The 21,677-nt window shown below is 46.1% G+C and overlaps 1 protein-coding gene across 2 annotated transcripts in view; it reads left to right on the top strand.

Annotated features, from left to right (window-relative positions):
- The window catches only part of SNX29 (sorting nexin 29), a 181,904-nt gene that overhangs the window by 158,408 nt on the left and 1,819 nt on the right, over positions 1–21,677 (top strand). Inside the window, exon 21 of one of the 2 annotated variants that reach the window (XM_060692920.2) lies at positions 950–1,729. The exons of the other annotated variant lie outside the window; for it this stretch is intronic. Within the exon in view, the coding sequence (XP_060548903.2) occupies positions 950–1,079 (130 nt within the window). The 3' untranslated portion in view covers positions 1,080–1,729. Of the gene's footprint in view, positions 1–949; positions 1,730–21,677 lie in introns of those variants that run through there. 2 annotated transcript variants of the gene reach the window in all.

The following is a 21,677-nucleotide window of genomic DNA, read 5'->3' as shown; positions in this document are numbered from 1 at the left end:
TCTGTTTTAAATGAAGGAGCAGCTGGTAAGCTCTTCGGCTTCTGGATTATCATGAGAATCCCATAATGCTTGTTTATCGATGAATTGTGAGCATGGCTATCCAAAAAATGTAGAGAAGTCTTCCTATGGTAAACATTTGTGTTTCATGCTCCATCAGAACCAGTCTACTGAGCTGAATGTACCAGCTGCTTTGTAATAATCCACACGCAAACACGCATGGAGTAGTTTTCCCTCCTGCAGTTGTGGGTGCTCCGTGGCCGGAGGTTTTCAAAAATAAACCCAACCACCATTTGACTAGATTGATATCAGGGCTCCTGTAGGAGTGCTGCAGTGGCCTAGAGGCTGTGAGTTCGATCCTAGGTAGAGGCCGATATTTCTCTCTCTGGGCACAATGAGAATATATCTGCTGAATATAACTCCACACGGGCGACAAGAAAGGCATCCGGCCAGGAAACACTCAGCTCCATTCAGTTGCCCAGACTCCATCCCGCAAGGGATTATGGGGTTGTTAAATGAAGATGATCTACAGGTAGGTAGTCCTTGACTTACAATGGTTCACTTCAATGAGGAGTGGTGAGGTGGCTTAGGTGGAGCTTTTGCCTCATAATCGGGGGGGCTGTGAGTTCGATCCTAGGTAAAGGCAGCTATTTCTCTCTCTGGGCACACTGAGAATATATCTGCTGAACAAAACTCCGCACTGGCAACAAGAAGGGCATCCGGTCATTAAATCACTCTGCTAGCTCCATTCAGTTGCCCAGGCTCCACCCCGCAAGGGATTATGGGGTGGTTCAATGAAGATGATATCAAGGCTCCTGCCTTTAATAGTAGGTTAGAGTAGAAGATCTCCTCCAGCCCAATGATTCTGTGATCTATGATGGAAAAAGAGGCTGGTTGTGTAAAAACACCATTACGAATGTTTGCTCATAACTTCTCTTGTTTCCATTTTTAGGGACTTCCAACCTGCAGGAGAATCTGCCACCAAAACCAATCATCGGCGAGCGGCCACCCACTTCCCCAGGCTGTCTCGGAACCACCCCAGAGAATCCCGCAATCCGGAACCTCAAAGTGGTGACCTTTGACCTGTGACCCCTGCAAGGACCACGTCCTGTAGGCAGCCATTGAGTTTGTCCTGAGGATCCAAGTCTGTGAGACTACAAGAAGCGGTCAACAACAATGGCATTGAAGTGATCCCCCGAAAAGATACTGCCCTGTCGAAAGATCCATCACCCAATTGAACAAACCAGAGATGGTCCAATCGCAATCCTTTCCCAAAACAGTGAGGGGGTCTTTTTTACCCTAGAGCAGCGCTTTCTGCTCTAAGTTGTCTGGACTGCAACTCCCAGAATTCCCCAGCCAGCCATTTCTCATGTAGGCTGGGAGACTCTGGGAGGTGAAGTTCACACATTTTAAAAAAATTTTCAAGGTTGAAAAACACAGCGAGAGGAGGAGAGAGAAAGAAGGAAGGAAGGAAAAATCAAAGGAAGAAAAAGAAGGAAGGAAGGAAGGAAGGAAAAATCAAAGGAAGGAAGAAAAGAAGAAGGAAGGAAGGAAAGAAGAAAGAAGGAAGAAAAGAAAAAGGAAGAAAGAAAAAGAAAGAAGCAAAGAAAGAAAGGAACAAAGGAAAAATCAAAGGAAGGAAGGAAAAAAAGAAGGAAGGAAGGAAGGAAGGAAGGAAATAAAGGGGAAAAAGAAAGAAGCAAAGAAAGAAAGGAACAAAGGAAAAATCAAAGGAAGGAAGGGAAAAAAGGAAAGAAGGAAGAAGGAAGAAAAAAAGGGAAAAAAGAAAAAGGAAGGATGGATGGACAGAAGAAGGAAGGGAGGAGGAAGAAAGAAAGAAAAAGAAAGAAAGAAAGAAAGAAAGAAAGAAAGAAAGAAAGAAAGAAAGAAAGAAAGAAAGAAAGAAAGAAAGAAAGAAAGAAAGAAAGAAAGAAAAAGAAAAAAGAACGTTTCCGTTTCCTTTGATTAAGCCATAGGCACCACGGCTTCTTTTTTCATCTGTGAGAATTTTTATAGCTCTTACGGTGATAGTTTCCATTGCAGCCAGAATTGCTCTCCTCGCCTTCCAGATTCCTCAGAATGACATTTCCCACAACTGTACTTATAGTGAGCATTATCGAACTGTTTATTTTAAGCCATCCCTCCCCTCCCCATCTTCCCTGCTCTCCTTTGTTTTTGCTCGCTTTATTTTCTCCCAAACCGGAGCAGTAAGAAGCAACAGGAGGACAGTTTTCATCTCTCTCTGCCATTCATCCCCCGCCTCCCTCCGTCCCCGATCTTGTAAGGCCCAAAACTACCAATCCATTGATGAATCATCCTGCTTTGATGTTAAGGCACTTTGACGTTCATCGGTTCGTTTGAAGTGGAATTATTAACAATGAGCCTGGCAAGGGCGGGAGAAAGCTTCCCGAGCCGAAACTTTCCACCTGTTTGCCTGAACTTCCACGATATATATATATATATATATGTTTTTCCTCTAGCCAGGTTTTCCCTACATAACCAAGGTTTTTCTGCAGCCCCAGCTCAGTAGAATCACATCCACTCGATTCTGGGCTTTTTTCCTTTCTAGCAGCCAGCAAGCTCTTCCTGCTAGGTGGGAGACCTATATAAGATCTATTTCCAGCTCGTTTGCTTTCATCAGTAGGCCACACCCACATCTTATGTATCCTCCCTTTAAAGGTATAGTACTATTTTTCTCATCCGAAAATCGGATGAGAAGCAAAACGTCTTCAAAGAAAAAAGCCAGAACAACCATTTGCCTCTTGCAAATAAAATTTAAAAAAAGCACTTTTCGGACGACCGTGATCTGGAGGACTGAGAATCTCCCTAGACATTTCCCAGTGAGAAGCATTTCTGCACCAATGGTAAAATGTAAAATTTGTTGCTACCGGTTCTGTGGAAGTGGCTTTGGGGGGGGGGGTGTCATGTGACTGGGTGGGTGTGGCTAACTTTTTTAAAAAAACTTTTTCAAGCATTTTTTTTACTACCGGTTCGGGTGAATAGGTAGTAAAAAATGCTTTAAAAAGGTTTTTTAAAAAGGTTCCGACGATCACAGCTATGCCACACGATCATCGGAACCTTTTCTTTTACTTTTTTAAAGCATTGTTTTACTACCTATTCGCCTGAACCGGTAGTAAAAAAAATGCTTTAAAAAAGTTAAAAAAAAAAAGTTCCAATGATCGCGCAGCACAACTAATTGACAATCAGCTGTGCCACACGATCGTCGGAGCCTCTTTTTTTTTACTTTTTAAAGCATTTTTTTTTTAGTACCGGTTTGCCCGAACTGGTAGTTTTTATCACGTACCGGCTTGCCCAAACCGGAGCGAACCGGTAGCATTTCACCCTTGATTTCCACCCAGCTAGTTGTTTTCGCTCTCCTTGTTTTCCAAATAATAAAAAGATTCATGAATGTTTTGAGCAAGCTGGTAGGTTGACTCAGCACTTTTGGGGGGAATTAGACCCACGTCTGAATTGGCACTATTCAGTGAGATTTGAGTGTGGGAAAAAAGGAGACGAGGAACTCACGTCTTGGTGCCGATTGCACTGGCCTGGTGGTGGACCATCTCTCACCACCCTGTAGCTGAAATGGAGATGAGTCAGGTGCTCAGCAAGTGAGTCGTTTTGAACTGGGGTGTATAATGAAATTCTATCTTTGTACTCTTTATCTCTCCCCGCTTCCTGATTTTTTCCCCCCAAAACGGTAAGACCTGGCAGGCAGGGAGGTCTTTTGATCAGAAGCTTCCGCCCAGGACTTTCGCTTAGTCAAATCCTAGATCAAAAGGAAGTTGGAGAAAGCAGTCATGGGAGTCAGCCAGAATTTGACTCAGGAACGTAGAAGAGGTTACTTTGAAGGTGTGAGGCTATCAAGAATGTCTTTTTTTAAAAAAAAAAGAAAGAAAAATGTGACCAATGAGGCATTAGCCGAAATCGCATTAAAGAGACGGCGTTCTCTTAGAACTTGCATGCCGAGAATGAGGAATGGGAAAAAGCTGCTTTAAAGAAAATATATCACCTGCTCCCAAGCCATCAAATTTGCCTTCTTTAGCTCCTTGGAGGTTCCTAACTTTTTGAGGTGACAAGATTGTATTGAGGAAAGCCGCTCGGAAGGGCAAAATGGCCTCCCCAGGCTCCGGAGGCCCTCTGGAGGCCAGAAACTGGTGCACCCTGCACTTACCTGCATCCATGAGATTGTATTGAGGAAAGCCTCCGGAAGGGCAAAATGGCCTCCCCAGGCTCCGGAGGCCCTCTGGAGGCCAGAAACTGGTGCACCCTGCACTTACCTGCATCCAAAACAGGCCGCGTGGGGATTCCTGGGAGGGGTGGGGTGGGTGGGGCGGAGCCAGCCAGGAGTGGGATTTGGGGTTCTCTGAACTGCACAGAATCTTAACTAGAAATTCTCCCGAACCCCCAGCAGCCCACCCCTGAATGTATCTCTTCTTCTAACAAGGCAGGACTATTGATAGGGATCTATACCATAGAGGAGGGATTTCATAGCGTGCCTAGAGCGGCTTGGCTGCTGCTTGGCCATAAGTAGCTGTTTCATTCAATCCTTCCCCGGACTCCTAGCCCAAAAGGTGCCATTGCGTTGTGCGAATTCAAGCTTTGGAGCTGCATCCCATGGATTACAACTGGACTTAAGCCGTGGAGAGATCATGAGAATTCGATGCTTCAGAGGCTTTTGGTGTGTGTGTATATTACATTTCTATCCCTCCGTCCTGAAAACACAACCTCTAAACCAGTATTTCTCAAGCGTGGCAACTTGAAAAGTCACGGAACTTCAATTCCCAGAATTCCCCTGCCAGCTGAGCTGGCGGGGGAATTCTGGAAGTCCACATCTCTTCAGGTTGCTAAAGTTGAGAAAAATCAGAGTATGCTAGAACCGTGATGGCGAATTTATGGCACGCGTGTGCCTCTGAGGTGGAACACAGAGCCCTCTCTATGGGCACGTGTGCCATCACCCGCTGCTCTTCTGGTTTCCAGCTCACGCACCTCACTCACCTGGTCTTTCCAGCTCACTCACCTGGTCTTCGGGTTTCTGGCTCTCCAGCACGTGCGCGCATTCCGGTTTGGGCACTCGGTGCCGAAAAGTTTCGCCATTACTGCTCTAGAATAAGGCAGCCACACCCTGGATGTCTTATCTAATTTTCTTTAACGAGTACTTAAAAAAAACCCAGGTGAACAAAAATCAAAAGTAAAAAAAATTACTTCTTTTTGGGAAGCGAGGCATGAATTATTTTTTCTTCTCAACTTCCAAATCGTACCCGGAATATATATATATATTTTATCACTTCCTCTTTTTCTTACTAGGTATCTGAGTATCTTTTTCTTACCTGGTATCTGATGTGCTCCAAAACCTTCCCCGCATAAGGACTTTCAGCGCATTTATTCAACTCTTAGCTCCCCATTACCGAGAACCCAAATTCTAAATTTGTCTCTTCTGCGGGCTTAACAAATCACACCTCATTGGAGAAGATTAGCAAATTTTCTAAGCCGCTCCTATTCGCACAGGAGGTTTGGCAAAGTAATGGCAGAGTCAACGCCTTGTCACGGATTTTCAAAAGAGCCGGCCCGGTTGTAAAAAAAAAACACATTGATGGGAATTTAATGTGGCCAGCGGTCAAAGAGATAAGACCACCCCGGCAGTAAATTTAAAATTTGACTGGGTTGCAGAGCAAGCCCATATGCATAGGGTTCAGCCTGTGGCCCTGACATGCATACTTCATCACATAAGGAAGAGGTGTTTGGTTGTTAGCTGTCAGGATGAAATGAATAGGCGGCTATTAAAAGGCAGTGTTGACTGGACCGCTCACAGCAGCGGTAATGAATGGGGACGTGGACTGTGCAAACATCTCAGGCGGCAATGAGAAATTACTTGTCGAGTTGTATTAATGAGGAGGAAAGCGGTACCTGCGTAGAGAGATTCCAGGTCTGAAAAAAACGGGTCAGAGCTAGACGTAACGGTGCGAGAATGTGCTTCGGAGCAATAAAAGATGGCAGCCATCCAGGGGAGAAATCTACTTACCTTCCTTACCGGTTTGGAAGTTCACGCCGTGCGCGTGCGCAAAATCTTCTGCACATGCGCAGAGGGTAAAAAACACACTACTTCCTGGTTAAAACCAGCAACCGGGCAGATGGGCAGAGCCTCGCACTGCCGTCGCTACCGGTTCTCCGAACCACCCCCCACGATCGCTACCGGATCGGCCAAACCGGGCCGAACCGGGAGCATTTCACCCCTGGAGCCATCCCATTTCTTGCTTAGTCTTTTCACTTGATCTTCCCCTAGCTCAGGGGTCTCCAACCTTGGCCAGTTTAAGATCTGTGGACTTCAACTCCCAGAATCCCTCAGCCAGCTGAGGAATTCTGGGAGTTGAAGTCCACAGGTCTTAAAAGTGGCCAAGGTTGGAAACTTGGAGACCCCTGCTAGCTGAATGCCTTCTGATATAGTAGACGTGGTTGATTGGCTAGGAATTTGAGGTTCCCCATTTGTAGCTTGGTTCCTGGTGGAGAGGGCGAAATAATGGTCTCTCGTTCTTCATCGGGAACGTTTTCCTCAGTTCTGCGGCTCGCTTGATTTTGTTTCCTCGGCATCTCTGAGGGAAAGAGACCCCTTCCATATTGGAAGCTTACGGGGAAAACTGAGGCATAATCTTTCCCCCCCCCCAAAAAAAAGAGATTAATAAAATTAAGAACGATCCGTTCCTTGAATTGTTATGAATTCAATGTCATGAAAGGAAGTAGACCTGTGGGTCTGAACATTTAAAGCAGTGCGGCGGAGAAAAACAGATTCCGTGATGTTGTTCTAGATGGGGGGGGGGAGGTCCTCCAAACTTGGCAACTTTAAGACTTGTGGACTTCAACTCCCAGAATTCCCCAACAAGCATGGCCGGTTGAGGAAGTCTATAGACGTCGAGGTCCACGGGGCCATCGAATCTGAAAGATGGAACTGGGGGTTTAGTTTGGCACAGTCGTTGGCCAAACCAGCTGGTTCTTTTTGTATCCTCCCTGCGTTTCGTCTGTCTTGTCAGGAATATTGACAGGTCCCAACAATTAACTTAAAATAAGCAATTTCTGCTCTTAAATTTCGTGCAGGCTGTCTGTCTCCCAACGGGGGTCCAGTCCTCAGCTCCTTTGGGAGGAGGAGGATGTGCAACGCGTTGCTCCAAGCTTGATGATGAAGCCCAGGAGCTGATGTTAGCTCAGTGTTTCTCAACCTTGGTAGCTTGAAGATGGGTGGACTTCAACTCCCAGAATCCCCCAGCCAGCAGCGCTGGCTGGGGGATTCTGGGAGTTGAAGTCCACCCATCTTCAAGCTTCCAAGGTTGAGAAACACCGTGTTAACTGAACAGCTCTTGTCCTAGCAGGCCAGGTGGGCTCCCGCCTCAAAGTAGAACTCCTCGGGAGTAAGCTGGTTTTGCTGGTTTCTGGAAGTTTGCCTTGACCCGTAGCGATTTAGTTTTATGTGGAGATTTCCACTCTCTTGCTTCTGGGTGGGTTTGTAGTTTTCTGCATCTCAGCAGAGTGTTGAATCTGGATGTGTCCGTCCCGTCCGTCTCCACCCTACCCCCGGTCCCCTCCTATTTGCTCAATCTTTGTGTCTCTGTTTCTGCTAGGCCAATAGCATCATCATGGATAACTCTGCTGCATGTTAAAACCGATCCATATGTTCAAGTTTTTAAAAATGTATTTGATGTTTTTATACTTAATCCATCCTTACATGGGGAAAAGTTCTGAGAAGTATATTGGTTTCTTTTTCTCCTGGGATTACCTTCTCCCTTCCCTTCCCTTCCCTTCCTCATCCCTTCCTTCCCTTTATTCCCTTCCCTTCCTCATCCCTTCCTTCCCCTTCCCTACCTCATCCCTTCTCCTCCCCTCCCATTCCTTTTCTTCCTTTCCTTTCCCTTCCCTTCCTCATTCTTTCCTTTCCTTTCCCTTCCCTTCCTTTTCTTCCTTTCCCTTCCCGTCCTCATCCCTTCCCTTCCTTCCCCTTCCTTCCCCTTCCTTCCCCTTCCCTTCCTCATCCCTTCTCCTCCCCTCCCCTTCCTTTTCTTCCTTTCCCTTCCCTTCCCTTCCTCATTCTTTCCTTTCCCTTCCCTTCATTTCCCTTCCCTTCCACTTCCCTTCCTCATCCCTTCCCTCCCTTTCCCTTTCCCTTCCTTTTATTCCCTTCCTTTCCCTTCCTTCCCCTTTCCTTCCTTCCCCTTCCCTTCCTCATCCCTTCTCCTCCCTTCCCATTCCTTTTCTTTCTTTCCTTTCCCTTCCCTTCCTCATTCTTTCCTTCCCTTCCCTTCCCTTCCTTCTCCCTTCTCCTTCCCTTCCCTTAATATTGACTGAATCTTCCTCCAGGCATCTTCAGAAGGAGAAAAAAAAAACAGCCTTACATTATTTGCATAAAGTGTCTCTAAAATGGCTTAAGCTGGCTCTTAAATCTAATGAAATGATGGAAAATAGAACATTCCTTCTTTGCAACTTCCATCCTCTTTTGTAATATGCCATATCCTGGAGTAATACTTTTATACCTGGGACTAGGCAAAGGATGAGAAGTATCTGGGTGTTTTTGATCTGTTCAGATTTGAGCATAAAGAAAAAAATGGTATTAATTCTGATATATGTATATAATGTAGCCAAAACTGCTTCTATTAATATAAGTATTATTTTAACCCATGATCTGTTACATAATTCTTAAACTTCTGTATATATAATTTTCTTTAAAAAAAAAAAAACCACTTCCCTTGTATTAATATTTCTTTTGGAAATATAATAAATGCTGTGTGGCAATTTTGTTATAACCTGGCTAAAAATGCTAGTTTGCAATGGATGAAATAAATGACATTTTGTATATTTAAAAGATTTTTTTTTTAATCACATTACCCGCCTGATTAAGTATCTTGGATTATATTAACTTTTTAAGAGTTTAATTTTTACAGTTATCAAAACCAATTGATTTTTTTCCTCTTTTACCTTGGGAAATATGTGGAGAACAAGAGCTCAATTTTTTGTTTTTAAATTTGATTCTGCAGTTTCCAGATTTTTTTTTGCTATAATCCTTCAAGTTTGGGAATAAGAATAATAAGAATAAGAATAATTTTATTTCTATACCGCCCTTCTCCCAAAGGACTCAGGGCGGTGTACAGCCTATTAAAAGCACAAAACAAACATCAATTAAAGTAATTTAAAATTATTAAATAATTCGGCTCAATTTAAAACCCCAGAAATTTAAAACACCCAATTTAAAATTATTATGTTGATAGCCCGGCTTGGCGGAACAACAGGGTCTTGAGTGCACAGCAAAATACCCGGAGGTCGGAGATCTTACGCGCTTCCGGGGGCAAATCGTTCCAGAGGGCAGGAGCTCCCACAGAGAAGGCCCTCCCCCTGGGTGTCGCCAGCTGACATAACTTGGCTGATGGCACCTGAGGAGACCCTCTCTGTGGGAGCGAACTGGCCGGTGGGAGGCTATTGGTGGCAGAAGTCGGTCTCGAAGGTACCTCGAAGGGTAGGAAGAGTGTTACAGATAGTTCTCGACTTACAACAGTTCCTTTAGTGACCATTCAAAGTTACAATAGCACTGAAAAAAGTGATTTACGACCATTTTTCACACGATCACTGCAGTATTCCCATGTGATTTGATCATGTGATCGAAATTCAGATGGTCCCTATTTATGACAGTTGCAGTGTCCTGAGGTCATGTAAATCACCTTTTGTGACCTTCCGACAGAGCAAAGTCAGTTGGGAAAGCAGATTCATTTCATCGGTTCAAGGAGGTGTGATGAGTACCAAAAATGATGAGTACCAAACAATTTTTTTTCCCCTAAGGAATAAGGTAGTGAGTCACAAGGCACTGACAAGTTCTAACTTGTGCACTAAATACCCAACAAGCAGGGGTGGGATTTAGCCGGTTCAGGCAAACAGGATGTTAATTTTAATCTGGTTCACCGAACCGGTAGTTGCAAGGAGTGGCTGACCCTGCCCACCCCGCTCTGCCCATCCCAGGAGTCTCCACGCAGGCCCGTTTCGGATGCCAGGTAAGTGCAGGGCCCACATGGAGGCTCTGGGAGGGTGAAAAACAGGCCTACCGGAAGTACTGGAAGTCTGGAAATGGGCCTGTTTCCGGCCTCCGGAGCCCGGGGGAGGCCGTTTTCACTCTCTCAGAGGCTCAAGGAAAGCCTCCGGAGCCCCGGGAGGGCAAAAACAGTCCCCCCGCTGTGGTGCAGGAAGCCGGCTAGGCCATGCCCCCATGGTCACGCTCACCCAGCAACCGGGGCAGAGAACCGGTTGCTAAAATTTTTCAGTCCCACCCCTGCCAACAAGCAATGAGTACTTGGGACAAAAATTTCACGTCAAAATGTGTCGACTACCAAATTCGTTTCAAAGCAGTGAAGTACCAAGGTGCTACTGTATATTGAATATTAAATATGCCTCCAGAGGTTGTGGATGCTCCAACACTGAGGTTTTTAAGAAGAGATTGGACAACCATTTGTCTGAAATGGTATAGGGCCATGATGGCACGCATAGCCATATCAGTGGGCACGCCAGCTCAGCGCCAGCCAACTGATTTTTGGGCCTTCTGGGCCCACCAGAAGTAGGGCAACAGGATGTTTTCTGCCTCCGGAGGGCCGGGTGGGGGGAAGGCCCGTTTTTCTTTCTCACCTGGCTCCAGATCTTCTCTATGCATCTGGGGAGAGCAAAAACAGCCCTCCTGCCTCTGGAGACCCTCCGATGGGGTGGGGAAGGCTGTTTTCACCCTCCCCAGGCGCATAGAGGATCTGGAGCCAGGTGAGAGAGAAAACGGGCCTACCGGGCCATCTCATGCCAGGAAGGGGGGGGAAGGGGGGTCACGTGCGCATGCACAGGTTGGGGCACATAGAATTATGGGTGTGCAAATCTCCGCCCCCCGCCCGGCACGCAATGGCACACGATGGCAAAAAGGTTAGCCCTCACTGGTATAGGGTTTCCTGCCTGAGCAAGGGGGGGGGGGTGTTATTTATTTAATTTTTATTTATTTATTTTTATATGCCGTCCTTCTCCGGAGACTCAAGGCGGCTTACAATGCGTTAAGCAATAGCCTTCATACTTTTGTATATTTTATACAAAGTCAGCTTATTGCCCCCACAAACCGAGTCCTCATTTTACCCACCTTAGAAAGGATGGAAGGCTGAGTCGACCTTGAGCCTGGTGAGAATTGAACTCGCAGTAGTTGCAGGCAGCTGGATGTTAAATGCTGCCTTAGTAGGAGGCATTAGCCTCCTACGCCACTCAGGCTCCTAGGGTGGGACTAGAAGACCTCCAAGGTCCCTTCCAACTCTGTTATTCTATTATTCTTCCCACTTCTCCTCTTAAGCGGCTTCCAGAGCTTAGCATTTCATAATGGCACATCCAGTGAAATGATAGACCGCTGATGTTTATATTTCATTATTGTATAATAATACATAATTGACATTGTCATATGGGACAATAAATGCAACTGATTTGGGGGAATGAACTGGGTATGTTAGAAGACTGCACAACCGAGCTGAAGGCTAAGGGATTTTTCTCCGGTTTTCTACTATGAAAAACGGTGAATAATGAATCTGAAGCAAGCAACCATTTGTTTCCATTCCTGTAAGCTGTTTGTAATAGAAAGGGCTCAAACAAAAAAAAAACAAAAAAAACCCAGAACTAAATGCCAGAAATTTAAAAGGGCAGCAATCCAGTTAGCTGCATTTAACATGTCAGGTTGCAAAACAAAGCTGACAAAAAAAATTAATGCAAATCAAGAGAGGGAATTAGCATGTCTGCTTGTGTGTAAGCTTTTTTTAAAATCAACAAACCACAAACAAAGCGGTAACGGTGCAAAAAACAAAAAAACCCATGCAAATATTAATTTCCTCTTCCAAAAGTTAAGGAACCCTATGGTCTGAGCTGTCGCCAGTAAAAAAGTAAGAAATCTTTTAATATGAAAGCATATTATCGCAGGCAAGCAAAAAATACCCAGAGGAATTGAATGGTTTTCAATTGAAAATATTCTTAGCTGCTCCTTTGTCAAGTTGCATGTAGATTTTTTTTCTTTTCTTTTTTTTTTTTGCGTCTGGGTCGGTTATTGGCTTTGGTTGCTAGGGATGATGGAAGTTGTCTTTGGGTGAATGCAGGATGAGAGCCCAGCCTCGGAGAAAGAAGGAAGGAGAGAGCAAAACTCCGAAAGTGAAATAAAATGATCCGGAAAGTAGCCAAATAATGTCACTTTTGCCAGGTTCATCTTGGCGCCTCACAGACATCCTGCCATCAAAGAAGGGGCAGGAGAACAGGACAGGACAGGACAGGACAGAACAGAACAGAACAGAACAGAACAGAACTCTTTATTGGCCAAGTGTGATTGGACACACAAGGAATTTGTCTTTGGTGCATATGCTCTCAGTGTACATAAAAAGACAAGATACATTTGTCAAGAATCATAGAATAGAATAGAATAGAATAGAATAGAATAGAATAGAATAGAATAGAATAGAATAGAATAGAATAGAATTCTTTATTGGCCAAGTGTGATTGGACACACAAGGAATTTGTCTTTGGTGCATATGCTTTCAGTGTACATAAAAAGACAAGATACATTTGTCAAGAATCATAAGGTACAACACTTCATGATAGTCATAGGGTACAAATAAGCAGTCGAATCATAGATAGATAGATCTATGCAATAAAGCTGTGTGTATACCTGATGAAATAGGGAAATAGGGAGGGGGGAACGACAGGTGATAAAAGACCAGAGCTCAGAACCGGTTTGTACCAGCTTCCAAGGCCAGTCACCCAAAGAAAGTATGTGGATCACCCGAAAACATCTGGTGAGTTCCGATTGGCTGAGAGGCGGACTCATCACAGGGGGAAGGCTGGGATGAGGGGAAATCTTTCTGTATCTTTTGAGCATGAGAAACCCAGAGCTAGCCTGATTTTACCGCAGCCACATCTTCTAATAAAAGAACCTTTCGCTTCAACCCAAATGGAGTCGAGGGTCTTTCCTTCTGAAGGGATCCGATTGAGGCAGGTCTGACATTAGGCGAGCTCTGGGTTACCTTCACCAACTAAGCAAAACTTTTCATTTGATATATTGCTTTATTGCTCTGTTGGTTTCCCGTCCCCCATTAGGACAAAATAACAGAATTGGAAGAAGTCTCGGAGGGACTTCTACTCCAACCCCTTGCTCGAGCAGGAAATCTTATACCATTTCAGACAAATGGTTGTCCAATTTCTTTTTTTGAAAACCTCCAGTGTTGGAGTAACCCATAACTTCTGGAGGCAAATCACTCCACAGATTAATTGTTCTAACAGTCAATTTTAGGTTGGATCTCTCCTTGATTAGTGAAAAGCGAAGAGATGTCTTCACTTTTTCTACTCCCTGATCTTCTATTCTAAACCCAGGGGTGGGATTCAAAAATTTTGGCAACTGGTTCTCTACCCAATTGCTGGGTGGGCGTGGCCTACTTGGCCTCCTGCACCATGGTGTGTGAGGGGCATTTTTGCCCTCCCCAAGCTCAGGAGGCTGTTCTCGAGCCTCCGGGAGGGCGAAAACAAGTTTCCTCCGGGCTCTGAAGGCCCTCCGGAGGCCAGGAACAGCCCTGTTTCTGGACTTCCGGAACTTCCGGGAGGCCTGTTTTTTGCCCTCCCAGAGCCTCTGCACGGGCAATGCAGCTACCTGGCATCCAAAACAGGTCGCGTGGAGACTCCTGGGAGGGAGGGGTAGGGTGGGCGGGGCCAGCTAGTCCTTGCAATTACTATTTCGTCGAACCAGATGTAAAATTAGCATCCGGTTCTCCTGAATCGGTCCGAACCGGCTGAATCCCACCCCTGTCTAATCCTAATGGTAAAGGTATCAAACTGTTGTGTTAAACTATTTCTCTTTTTTTCAAAACTGTACTCTTTTATTATAAGAGCTGGTCAAAGACCATAATTAAGGCATTTCATTTGATTTGATAAAGGACGCGTATCAATCAAGCAGGAAGAGCCTTGGTAGTACAGTGGTTTAATGCACCCTGTTATTAACACAGCTGCCTGCAATTTCTGCAGGTTCGAATCTTACCAGGCTCAAGGTTGACTCAGCCTTCCATCCTTTCTAACGTAGGTTAAATGAGGACCCAGTTTGTGGGGGCAATAAGCTGACTTTGTATAAATATACAAAAGTATGAAGGCTATTGCTTAACGCATTGTAAGCCGCCCTGAGTCTCCGGAGAAGGGCAGCATATAAATCAAATTAAAAAAAAAAAAAAAAAAAGCAGGAAGCTGCTGAGCACCTAGCTGGGGAAACAGGTAAATTTTCTACCAAATCCAGGGACGGATGTGATATTATGCAAGAAAGCACGAGGCTCACCTGTTTTTTAACAACAGCCACAACATGGAAAGAAGAGCGATCAATCTCTGGTTTCCCGACTTTTCAAAAGCTTCGCTTGATTCCTCTTTAACTAGAAACAAACCCAGCTTGTCTAGATTAAAATCTTTCTTGCTGACAAGAATGAAGAATATGCCCAACCGTTGCCTTGAATCGTGCGACGGGCAGCAACTAAATTTGAAGAAGGACTAAAAACAAAGACAATTGTTTGCCCATTGCTAATATCTAGATGAAGACATGTGCATGCTTATACATCACTGTTCCCATCTCACACACTGTAGTTCTTACGTTTAGAGATTAGGGAAGCACTCATGATCTTGAAGCTTTGGATATTTCGACCATATTAAGGGAGGCACGATAGCTTCTCTATCAAGATCTCTATCGCCGTTTGCTTATAGCACAATTGAGGACAAAGCCAACAGAGAATTTAAATATCTTACTAGGGAGGTTTTAACAGGGACGCGGTAGCTCAGCGGCTAAGACGCTGAGCTTGTCGATCGAAAGGTCAGCAGTTCAGCGGTTCGAATCCCTAGTGCGGCGTAATGGGGGTGAGCTCCCGTTCCTTGTCCCAGCTTCTGCCAACCTAGCAGTTCGAAAGCCCGTAAAAACTGCAAGTAGAAAAATAGGGACTATCTTTGGTGGGAAGGTAACAGCAATCCGTGCGCCTTTGGCATTGAGTCATGCCAGCCATGTGACCACGGAGACGTCTTCAGACAGCGCTGGCTCTTCGGCTTTGAAACGGAGATGAGCGCCGCCCCCTAGAGTCGGGAACGACTAGCACATATGTGCGAAGGGAACCTTTACCTTTACCTTTAGGGAGGTTTTCTGTCTGAGATGCAGGCAAGTGAGCAAGAAGGAAAGCCCGCTTCTAAAAAGTGAGCTTTTCGACATCTCAGAGAATGGGGAATGAACTGATCAATGACCTTGTTAACCGCAAAGTGTCCAGTGCGTTCCAGAGAGTTGACAACCTTCCAAATACGCTTGGCAGCCCTGTCACCGATGAAATTTACCCCCTGCTTTTCTTTCTGGAGATAATGTGAATGAACAGGCATTGCATATGGTAAAAATGCAATCAAAAGCTGTGAATATAAAATCGGATGTTTCTAATTTTTTTTTCCCCTCTCCCTCTGGGCTGCCCGTTCATATATTCAGCAATGGATCAATTGTGGGTGTTTGCTGTTTGTCTGCATTCCCGGAGAAAGTACACAATGCTTTTCTGGTGCTGGAAGGATTCTTTTTGGGGGGATGAAATGGGACAGTGAATTTCTTGATTACCAGAAAGGTGTAGGAGAAAGCATGGAATAGATTAACAGAGTTGGAAGGGACCTTGGAGGTCTTCTAGTCCAACCCCCCGCTTAGGCAGGAAACCCTACACCACTTCAGACAAATGGTTGTGCAACATCTTCTTAAAAACTTCCAGTGTTGGAGCATTCACAACTTCTGGAGGCAAGTTGTTCCACTGATTCATTGTTCTAACCCTCAGGAAATTTCTCCTTAGTTCTAAGTTGCTTTTCTCCTTGATTAGTTTCCACCTGTTGCTTCTTCTCCTGCCCTCAGGTGCTTTGGAGAATAGTTTGACCCCCTCTTCTTTGTGGCAGCCCGTGAGATATCGGAACACTGCTATCATGTCTCCCCTAGTCCTTCTTTTCATAAGACTAGACATATCCAGTTCAGGAGTGGGTTCTACTTACCTTTACTACTGGTTCACAACAGGGCCACATGCGCAGAAGCTTCCTGATGATGTTGGGGTCAGTGGGCGGAGTCTCCCACCAGTTTTACTACTGGTTCTATAGAACCGGTCTGAATCAGGGGCAACCCACCACTGATCCGGTTCCAGCAACCGTTCTTTATATGGTTTAGCCTCCGGTCCCCTAATCCTCTTTGTTACTCTTCTCTGCACTCTTTCTAGAGTGGCAGAAAATGAGGGTGGAGTCAAAAGAGAGATCAGCCTAGAATCGCTACATAGCCACAAGCGAACAGTCCAATTTCCCTCGAATTTCATTGCCCCTTATTTAATTTCAAGCAGTTTGCTAACCATTCGTCGAGAAGATTCCTGGGCACAGGCATGAATAGCAATAAATCGTTTTAATACCCTGTTTCCCCTAAAATAAGACATCCCCTGGTAATAAGCCCAATCGGGCTTTTGAGTGCATGCACTAAAATAACCCCCCTGAAAATAACCCCTCCCTGAAAATATTTAAACACGTGCAGCTGGTCCCCACCATTTCCTCTTCTTTCCTTCACGCACCCCAAAATAATAAGACCTCCCCGAAAATAAGGCCAAGCACTTATTTCAGGGTTCAAAAAAAATATAAGACAGGGTCTTATTTTCAGGGAAATACGGTAGAATCTCCACATCTGGACCTGGTCTTTCATGCCTGACAAAGGACAATGTGTTCTCTCTCCCTCCCTCCCTCCCTCTCTCCCTCTCCCTCTCCCTCTCTCTCTCTCTCTCTCTCTCTCTCTTTCTTTCTCTCTCTCTCTTTGTGGCAATAGGGCAGTGAGTCTCTTTCTTGATGGAAAAGGGGCAATCCTGTACCAAACCATGGGTTACCCCTTGATTTACCGCTGAGAAGTATGATTGTATCTCTTTTTTCCACAACGCTTCCAAAGCTTCCTTTCTTGATGTTAATGCTTCATTCCACATGACCAACTGTATGACTCTTTCCCCATATCAAAGTATACTCTGTTTCTTACAATTCACTGTACATTCACTCCACAGGAAGATTCTGTCTCTGCAAAATAAGTTGGTCTAAAGGTAAAGGTAAAGGTTCCCCTCGCACATATATGCTAGTCGTTCCCAACTCTAGGGGGCGGTGCGCCCCCCCAGCTCCATTTTTGCTAGCGGAGGCACTGCAGGCCAGGTCCTTTGCTGTTTCCAGGCTGGCCCCCGTGGGCCAGATCTAAGCACTCCGTAGGCCTGGAGTTTGACACCCCTGCTGTAAGTCATTGTGTTGTGACTTAGGCTTCCCGAGTCATTAAAACACATGAGTAGTCCAAAAAGCCTCTTTTATTGCAACAGCTGTGAATTACGTTCATTCACAGCTGAGTCCCAATTAGTTGCAAAAAGTCCTTCGGGAGAAGTCCTTCGGGATAATCACCAACCTTTATCTCCCTCGACACGCTGCCAAAGACCTACTTGGCAAAGCCACACGGAGTCCAGAATCAAACAGAGTTGCCGACTAGGAACAGAATTAACAACATTGCTTTCCTGCAAAGGGACCACGTGCCTTTGCTCCTCTTTTAAGCCTTATGAGAGAGGCCAATCATCCCAGGCCTTACTCCTGAGTTGTCCCTTTAGTTTTAACTGTTCTTGCCTTCTGGCAGCTCTGCGCATGCATGCACTAGAACATGCTCCTCCTGTTTCTCTGCCTCTCTGATATCTGACTCTGGAGGCTCCAGAGTCCATGCATAGCTCCCAGATGGCCCTGGCCCCATCTCTGCCTCCGAAGCAGTAGCCCTCGTCCGAGCCTTCCCCAGACTCCAGGACTGGCCCATGTTCCTCCCCAGCCTCCTCACTGTCCAACTCCACTGCCAGCTCCACGGTTCTCCAAGATAAGACGTTAAGAAGGAAATTTGAGCATCTGTATTTCTTTTCCCCCAGTTTAATTCAGCGGAAATTATTGGAATAATATTCAGGCTGGAAAGAAGAAGGGGAAGAAAAAAAGGAATGGCTTTTTCACCTCCATCAGAATATGCAGTGATAGCCACTCACTTAAATGGCTTCAGAAATGCCATTAGAATGATAGAGAGTATCGTTCTCCGTGGTTAATACGGCTGCTTTGCAAGTTATATCTCCAGAAGCCCAGGGGAGCAACGATAGAAGAGAATGCGTGCACTCATTGCTTTCCCTCCTATGCTATATACAATAAGAAGATGCTATAGGTGAATTAATCCAGCAGCAGTCCTGCTATTTTTTTGATAGCCGTAATAAATATAACCTCCAGGTTAGTTGCAAATGCGCCTTGGAATGCTTGGTTGACAAGCTAGTAAACTCTGTGTGCCCTCAAATTTAAAAGGAAACACAGGAGCTTTTTAGCAATGACTGGAAGCAACAGGAAAAAAAACCAAACATCCCTTCAAGGGGGGGGGAATTTGGGTGCATCTTATACACCGAATGTAGCCCCGCCCACCCACTGGCCCTCACCCTTTGGCCTCTGCCTCCCAGCAATATATCTCCTTGCAGCAAACAGCCGATTTCAGCTTCAGCACAGCCTGATTAGCACAAGTTGATTGTCCCTTGGATCGGCCTCCTGACTCTCAGCTGTTTCAGCCTGCAGGGATTGCCATTGCCTATTGCTGCGTGGGCCTCCGCTGCTTGCTGCAAGGAGGTAAATTGCTGGGAGTGCGTATTTTTTTTCTTGTGCTAATGTTGTGCTGAAAACGAAAATGAAAGTAAAGCAGGCTGTTTGCTGTTTGCTGCAATGAGGCAAAATTGCTGGGAGGCAGAGGCATTCTTCGTTTTCTTGTTTTCCTCCCCAAAAAAGATGTAGTCCGGAGCGACTTATACTTCAAAAATACAGTAATTGGGATGGCAACTTCACCAGGTATGTTCCATTTCTTAGAAAAGGCGATCAGCGGACTACAGGCAGTGCTCAATCAATAATTGGCATCCAAACCGGCCCAACATCTCAGCAAAGATCTTTCCAAGGGCTTTCAAAAGCCTGAAGGCAAACCGACACATTCTTTCCCTCCGTCCTTGATTTTTTTTTTGTTTTAGGGGCCAGAGGTTGTTTATTTCTGTTTGCTACGGGGTTGATAGCAAGCGTCTTTAAAAACTGCGCATTTATGCGCATTTGCAGGCTTCAGTCCCATTCCATGCTCCCGTTGCTCAGGAACAATGTTCAGGACAGCTTTATCAGTGTAAAGATTTGTATCGCGTCCCTAGAAAACTAGATGGGCACAGTCTTTATCAACCCGATTGGTTTAAAGGGAGGGAGGGCTACGTCGCAGAATCTTGGTACACTGAATGCATGCGCTTTAGCAACTGCATTTATCAGTAAATTCCTTCGGGCAGAAATTCTCTGATCTCCCTCCTGATCACCTCTTCAAGCAGTAGAGAAGTTTCCGCTTCTTCCCTGATAGAACACAGAACATAGAATAATAGGGTTGGGAGGAACTCCTGCCCATGGTAGGAGATCCTATACTAGGGGTTTCAAACTCGAGGCCTGCAGGCTGGATGCAGCCCACGATGTGGTCAGATCTGGCCCGCGTGGCCATCCTGGAAATAGTAAGGGGCCGGTCCGTGTTGCTTTGGCCTGGTCCATCCCATCCTGGCAGGCGTACGTGCACACAGGAGGCGGGCGCACAAGCAGAAACGGGGATGGGGTGGGCCAGGCCTGTGAGTGCATGCGCCCGCCTCCTGCGCACCTGCCAGGATGGGCTGGGCTGAAGTGATGCTGCTGTGGCCCGCCAGCGGCCTGCGCGGATCGTGGCTGATCCCGACGGAGAGGAGGCTGGTGTGGTGTCGCTCCAGCAGCCAGCGCTCGCGTCGGACAGCGAGGAGGCTGAAGAGGATGTGGTGCCAGAGGCAGAGACTCAGCCAGGGCCTTCAGAACCTCCAGAGGTTCCTTCAAGTGGAGAGAGTGAAGTGGAGGAACCTCTTCTCAATGCTCGAGCACGCAGAGCTGCCAAAAGGCAGGAGTGGCTACTCAGGAGGAGGAGGTCTACTCGAGAGTAGGGCTTGAGGATAATTGGCACTCCCTTAGCTTATTTAAGTCGCAGGCAGCTAGTGCTTTCTTGCTGGAAACAACTCATATTTTATGATCAGAGTATTTTGGTTTATCGTATCTTGTTTTCTGGGCTGGTTGCCAACCTTTGCTGGTCTTGTTTATTCTTGCTACTTAATAAATTTGATAAGGACCATTGGTGTGTGTCAATATCCTTGGAAATCCGACGCTGGGGCAGAACAGATGCGGGCCAGCCCCTTACCATTTCCAGGACGGCCGCACTTACCGGTCTTTCAGGTGTGATCACCCACGTGAGTGACGTCAAGATGGCCATGCCCCCAGTCTGCCACCCTGATCTCGCCTCTCTTCCCCTCCTGCCCCCCAAAGGACAACTACAATGCTGATCCGGCCCTCAATGAAATCAAGTTTTTGACACCCCTGTCCTATACCATTCCATGGTTGTCTAGCCTGCTCTTGAAAATAATAACAGAAATATTATATGGTATTAAAAGAAAGTCACACTATTCTGGCTCTGTAATATTTAGCAAACGGCCATCCATTTTTTCCACTCTTCCAGATTGTCTCAGGTGTCAGGTGTGAAGGACATCAAGAGAACCTCCTTGCTCGTTTCTCTCGGCTAGCATTCAGGAACATGTGTTTCTGGAGGCCATTCCTTTGTACCTTCTGAGCAGGGGTGGGATTCAGAAATTGTAGCAACTGGTTCTCTGCCCGGTTGCTGGTTGGGTGTGGCCATGGTGGGCGTGGCCTCCATGCACTCAGGGGGAGGGGGCGTTTTTGCCCTCCCCAGGCTCCGGAGGCTTTCCTCAAGCCTCTAGGAGGGTGAAAATGGCCTCCCCCGGGCTCCGGAGCTGGAAACAGGCCCATTTCTGGACTTCTGGAACTTCTGGGAGGGCGTTTTTTACCCTCCCAGAGCCTCTGATTGGGCCCTGCACTTACCTGGCATCCAAAACGGGCCGTGTGGAAACACCTGGGTAGGGTGGGGTGGGAAGGGCAGGGCGGAGTGGGATGGGGTGGGGTGGGCGGGGCCAGCCAGTCCTTGCAACTACCGGTTTGGCGAATCAGATGAAAAAATTAGCATCCAATTTGCCCGAACCGGTCGGAACCAGCTGAATCTCACCTCTGCGTTCTGAGCTAGCTTCCTGGCTTTGAGGTTTCTCCAACCAGGTCTTGATAGTAAATCACAACACTTCAAAGCTTGCCTAACAAAACTCAGCTCCTCTGCAAAGCTTTGGCTGAAGAGGACCGCTTTGATTAGACCAGAGTCTTCATTGCCAACGAGAGTGAAGCCAAATGAAAACCGTTAATTGCCTTCTGCTAGCATGAATGTGGAAATGTGGCTTCTACCCGTAATGGGTTCGATGATAGCTTTTTCTTCCTGCCATTCACATGAATTATGGACCAGCTGTTGATGGCTTTTAAGATAAGCCACCGAGCGGTGCCAACTCCGACCTGTGAGCTTTTGGCCAACTTGTCAACCACCTTCAGGTGAGGAGAAGAATAGTGATATTTCAGCAGTCCAGAATTATGATTCAGCTCCTGGCCATGTTGGTTTTTGTAACTGGAATGATGGAAGACCAGTTTGCTTTCAACGCAGGCAGCAAAATGTTTCAGATTGAATTGCAGGGGACCGAATTGAA

The sequence above is a fragment of the Pantherophis guttatus genome, chromosome 14 (assembly GCF_059756535.1).
Source record: "Pantherophis guttatus breed Tessera chromosome 14, ASM5975653v1, whole genome shotgun sequence".
NCBI classification, from domain to species: domain Eukaryota; kingdom Metazoa; phylum Chordata; class Lepidosauria; order Squamata; family Colubridae; genus Pantherophis; species Pantherophis guttatus.
This window is presented reverse-complemented; position numbering and strand designations above follow the sequence as displayed.